Source organism: Carcharodon carcharias, chromosome 13 (genome assembly GCF_017639515.1).
Source record: "Carcharodon carcharias isolate sCarCar2 chromosome 13, sCarCar2.pri, whole genome shotgun sequence".
Lineage (NCBI taxonomy): Eukaryota > Metazoa > Chordata > Chondrichthyes > Lamniformes > Lamnidae > Carcharodon > Carcharodon carcharias.
The window spans coordinates 90,009,839-90,015,838 of record NC_054479.1 but is presented as its reverse complement, the minus strand read 5'-3'; the positions used below and the strand labels follow the sequence as shown (position 1 = coordinate 90,015,838).

Sequence of the window (6,000 nt, the reverse complement as noted above, 5' to 3'; positions counted from 1 at the left end):
AGACTTTTAATTCCAGATTTTTTTTGAATTCAAATTTCACCATCTGCCATGGTGGGATTCAAACCCAGGTCCCCAGAACATTACCCTGGGCCTCTGGAATACCAGTCCAGTGACAATATCACTATGCCACCACCTCCACATTGACATACTTCTCCTGTTATCACTTAAATATAGGGAGATTATTTGAAATGCTTTACTTAAGTAATATTATGAATAATAAAAATTATCTGAGAAATTTGGAGAATTCCAAGCCAATTTATTGCAGGGTAACTTGAGTTTATTTTTCACTCTAATTCAAGAGTTACAACATTCCCTGGCCTGTGGTCAATACTACTCAAGAGAAAATGAGACACTTAATCAAAAAGCACCATTCACTCACAATTCTGGTTCTTAAAAGAAAGCAGATGGCTGTGCTATAGCAGTTTATTTAAAAGCTGAATCTGAGCTCCTGGTATACATTGTATTATTCACATGCCAAATAATTTTGGATACATTATTTTGATTTAACAACCAAACATGCAGGAAATAACTCCATTTCAGATTCAGCTTACTGCAGCAGAGCAAATAGAATTCAGAAGTTCTATATATTTGACATTCTTTCATAACAATGTGATATAAATGAATCCACCAGCACCGTACCCATTGAGATTGACCTAAAACAACAAATTGGACCGCTTGCATTGATTAAAAAAAGAAACAATTTATAAATATTTATAAAATATTTATTTCCCGGTGGAGTTAAGGGAACAATTTTCTTTCATGCTATTACTTGTTTGTTACAACCTGCAAAACTACTGCAACAGTGAATTTTATTTTCATGCTATTACTTGTTTGTTACAACCTGCAAAACTACTGCAACAGTGAATTTTATTTTCATGCACTTAGGTGTGCAAAGCAAGTGAATTGTTGAAACCCTTACAAATTAAGTGTTCTGTACATTCAAGTCTTCAATTATGCACTAAGTTTGAAAAACCACAATCAAATGTCCTGTGTATGCACTCTGGTTCTGCAATTTGCAGACTTTAAATGCTTTCATCTTCTTACAGTTCAATCTTGAGAATTATAAAAATACCGTTTTTTTTATTTGCAGAATTATACAGTACCATTTGCTGGGTGTGGTAACTACAAATGTGCTTGGGTACTGTATTCCTAAACCTTCTGACATTTTCTAATTTTAACAATTTTTGTGAAACCAACTAGCCTGTAAAATTTTCTTAATCAAAGAAAACCTCTGGCTTATTACAACATCTATGGGATGTACATATAGATATAAGCTAAAACTCATGCAGACTGGCACTGAACCTCTAAGTTGTTATAGCATTTTGATAGTGGCACTTCTAGTTTTCACTGAAGGCTGGTTTTAAATCTTACAAAAAGCAGGACTTGCAAATAAACATCCAGTTTTACAGGTACAGCATTGGCTTAAAATACACTTTAGTACCATTTTGAATTTTAACACTCTTCTTTCTGTTTGGTCTTAGTGATTTGTATTAAACCATACATTTATTGAAACAACTTCTACAACAGAAATAAATTGAATGGTTTTCATTTGTTCCATTCTTGTGGACTTTCTTCTAAATAATTTCTACACTTAGAGCAAAAGCTCACCTCTCATCTAAAGCTCCAGATCGTAAAAGGACACGCAAAGGAAATTCCTGGGTAACAGAATATGTGACAAGTTGACCATTATTTGTCCAGGACTATCACAAGTCTACAGATATAGGACAATAGAGGCCATTTACATACTGTGTAATGCAGTACGACGATTACGTACACCTATCCATACAGAGGATAATGGCAGAGGTTGGAAATACAGATAAAGGGTCTTCCATCATTCCCAGAAATACACGTACCTACAGGTGTAATCAATCTGCACCAGTTTCATGTGACTACATCTCCGCTACCATTTCCTGTCTGTAAACCACTTGCTTGTGGATGAGAAGGTGCAGACTCTACATCAGCATCTCTAAAAAAGTTCACGGCATCACCACTTACATTGATAAGGCACTGCGCCTAGAGAAAAGAGACAGCAGAGTAAGGAACCATTATGAGCAAAACGTGGAACATTCATACAACATTGTCAAATAATCAGTCTACCAAATGGCAGAAGTTCAAAAATGATATATGTATTTTTAGAAAACGTTATATAAAAGTCAGATATTGCAAGATCACCAAAAGAGCAGTCTTGTCTTTTGCTGTCTCTGGAACTGCCACCTTAAACCTCGAGCTCTCACATCCTTTGACACTCCTTAAAACTAACGTCTTTGACCATAGGAATAGCAGCACACCATTCAGCCCCTTGATCCTGTTCCGCCACTCAACTAGATCATGACTAATCTGCATCTTAACCCCATCTACTGTCTTGGCTCCATAACCCTCAGTACTCTTGCCCTAACAAAAATATATCAATCTCGGTTCTTAAATTTTTAATTGATTCCCCCAGCCTCAACAGCATTTTGGATGAGAGAGTTCCAAATATCCTCTAACCTTTTAAGGAATTGGCCTACTTCTGATTTTATGCTCCCTTGTTCTGGGCTCTCATACAAGAGGAAATAGGGTGGATAGAGAGAAAATACCAAATCCTTTAACACATCTTAAACATTTCAATTAGATCACCCCTTAATCTTCTACATTCCAGGGAATACAATTGTAGTCTTGGCAATCTACCCTCATAATTTAACCCCTTTAGCCCTGATATATCTGCTAAGGACTCCTTCCAAGATCAATATACCCTTCCTGACGTGCAGAGGCCTGAACCAAATGCAGTATTCCAGATGGTGTCTCTAATCAGAGCTGTGTACAGTTGGAACATAAATTATACCCTTTTGAGATGAATGTTTCATTAGCCTTTTAAATTATTTTTGTCCCTATCCACTCTCTTTCAGTGATTTCTATACTTGGACTCCAAAATCCCTCTGTTCCTCCACAGTTCTGAGCTTTTAGTCATTTAGAAAATACTGTGCTTTATCTTTCAATTTAAAGGGGTGAATTTCTGAGTGGTTGGTCCCCTGTCCTAATATCTTATGTGGCTCGGTGCCAATTTTGTCTGACAATGCTCCTATAAAGCGCTAGAGGATGTTTTACCAGACTAGAGGCACTATTATAAATGCAAATTGTTACTGTTGTTAAATTATAGTGAAATACTGCATAATAGTATCTCATATACTATTGCAAACTACCATCCCATATCCAACCTCCCTTTCTCTCCAAAGTACTTGAATGTGTTGTTGCCACCCAAATCCGTTCCCATCTTTCCCAGAACTCCATGTTTGAACCCCTCCAGTCAGGTTTCTGCCCCTGTCACAGTACTGAAACAGCTTTTATCAAAGTCACAAATTATGTGACTGTGACAAAGGCAGACTTTCCCTCTTTAGCCAACTGGACCTCCAGTTGAAGGTCCAACTGGACCTTCAGACCTGCAGTCTGAAACATAGTTGACCACACCATTCTCCTCCAAACTTTCCACTTTCCTTCAGCTGGGTCGGATAGCTCTCACCTGATTCCATTCTTATCTGTCTAATTGTAGCCACAGAATTGCTTGCAATGGTTTCTCTTCCTGCTTCTGCACCCTTACCTCTGGTACCCTCCATGGATCTATCCTTGGTCGCCTCCTATTTCTCACCTACATACTGTCCCTTGGCAACATCATCCGAAGACACAGCATTAGTCTTCACATGTACACTGACGACACCCAGCTCTATCTTACCACCACCTCTCTCCACCATAACTAAACTATCAGGCTGCTTAGCTGACATCCAATGCTGGATGAACAGAAATTCCCTCCATCAAATATTGGGAAGCCTGAAGCCATTGTTTTTGGGACCTACTCCAAACTCCGTTTACTAGTTACTGACTCAATCTCTCTCCTTGGCAACAATTTGAGATTAAGCCAGTCTGTTCAAACATGTTCATTCGCAATTTTTGTTGTCACATTTGATCCCGAGATGAGTTTCTGACCTCATATTTGTGCCATCACATCTTAACATCACTTGACTTCACTCCTGACTTAGCTCATCTGCTGCTGAAAACCTTATTCATGCCTTTGTTACCTCTAGGCTTTACCATTCTAATGCACTCCTGGCTGGTCTCCCATCCTCCATCCTCCATAAACTTGAGGTCATCCAAAAGTGCTGCCCACGTCTCAACTCGCAGCAAATCCCATTTCCCCATCGTCCCTGTGCCTACTGACCTAAATTGGCTGCTGGGCAAGCAACATCTTGATTTTAAAATTCTCGTCCTGGTTTCCAAATCCCTCAATGGCCTCGCCCCCTCCGTATCTCTGCAATCTCCTCCAGACCCGCAACCCTCCAAGATATCTGCACTCCTCTAATTCTGATCTCTTGTGCATCCCCAATTTTGATGGCTTCAGTTGCCTTGCCCAAGATCTGGAATTCCCTACCTATATTTCTCTGCCTCTCTACTTCACTTTCCTCCTTTAAGACTCTGCTTGAAACTTACCTCTTTGACAAAGCTTTTGGTCGTCTGACATCTCCTAACATGGCTCAGTGTTGTACTTTATTTTGTGTCCCTGTGAAGAGCCTTGGCATGTTTCATTATGTTAAGAGCACTACATAAATAAGTTGTTGTTACATACCAGATGGGCTATTAGATTGGCCTTTTGCATTGTGTTCTAATTTATTAAAATAATTTAACATCAATTCCTATTTCTTCTTTGATTTGGCCATTACTGTTATTCAGGCATGAGAAACGGATTACGAAACGGTGATTATTACTCCTCATTCTAAAGTTGCTCAGCAGAAATTAAAAATGGAATTATTTTAAAAACCTTTTAAGACAAATTGGCATCCAAGATGGTAGTTAGGTTCTTAAGCTCCAGAGTGGAGCAGAAAAGTTCATTAAGCGCATTGGGTAGGATTTTGAAGGGCATTCTCCCAATCTCTTTGTAGCTTCGGCAGAAATCCTCTACAGAATAGGGTGAGCAGCTGTTCTCCAGGGAAAGTGAACAATATCTGTTTGACTTGAACAGCAATACTTCAGTTTAGCTTTATGCATTTCATAATTCATAAGAAAATCTAAATGTTCCTACAAAAGATGAGTAAGTTTTGAAGCTCAAGTCCAGACCTGATTTTTGTTGGGATTTTCCATAAACACACACTGTTTCATGATGTAGGACACGACTGCATTCCCTCCCAAGGCAGCAACATGGGCCCGCACCATAGCAAACACTTCAGCAATGAATGCATGAAGAAATCCGCTAACTCCTCCTTCCTGCACAAAGATAAAGCAATCTTAAAATTAACATTTTTCTGTCCTTATCCTCTGTTTTGCTTCACTTGTAATATAACAGTTCCTCACTCAGTGAGACCACCTCATTGCCTCTCAAAGTTATCTGGTTCATTCTTTCTTTCTTAGTAATGGGTTTTTGTAAAATTGGGAATGGTTTTAAGTGAGGTTCCAGGGTTTAAAATGAGTTCAAAACTGTATTCCTTAAACACGTTCATTCTTATAAGAAATTTCATACTTCTCCAGAGTAAAACATCTTCCATATTCACAATAATGAAACTGCACAACTTTTATCTCAATTTGTTTCAAACTTGTGTTCCATTTTAGTCAATTCTCCAAATTTGGTGAATGCCCAATTGAAACATTATTATCCTAGTACTGTTCTTCTTGGCTATTCTTCATCGCTGAAAAACTTGCACATTGAGTTGCCCTTAGGTATCTGCTGTGGCTCAGTGGTAGCTCTGAGCCAGAAGGTGTGGGTTCAGGTTCCACTCTGAGATAAAGATCTCGGCTGACACTTCAGTGTGGTATTGAAGGAGTGCTGCACTGTTAGATGTGCTATCCTTTTGAATGAGACATTAGTCTGGGACTCCATCTGCCCTCTTGGGTGGATATACCAACAACAACTTGTATTTATATAGCTTCTTTAACATAATACAACATCCAAAGGGACTTCACATGAGCATTATAAATGCCAAGTAAAAGAGATATTAAAGCAGAATATGTAGGTCATCTTAAGGAAGAGAGAAGTAGAGC

The 6,000-nt window shown here is 38.6% G+C and overlaps 1 protein-coding gene across 7 annotated transcripts in view; it reads right to left on the bottom strand.

Annotated features, from left to right (window-relative positions):
* Positions 1 to 381: 381 nt before the first annotated feature.
* Positions 382 to 6,000, bottom strand: part of c2cd5 (C2 calcium dependent domain containing 5) — a 104,037-nt gene continuing 98,418 nt past the window's right edge. For all 7 annotated transcript variants that reach the window (XM_041202206.1, XM_041202200.1, XM_041202202.1 and 4 more), the window contains 2 exons: positions 5,083 to 5,229; positions 382 to 2,013 (listed from right to left, as the gene is read on the bottom strand). In XM_041202206.1, coding sequence (XP_041058140.1) covers positions 1,882 to 2,013; positions 5,083 to 5,229 — 279 coding nt within the window. In that variant the 3' untranslated portion in view covers positions 382 to 1,881. The remainder of the gene's footprint in view (positions 2,014 to 5,082; positions 5,230 to 6,000) is intronic.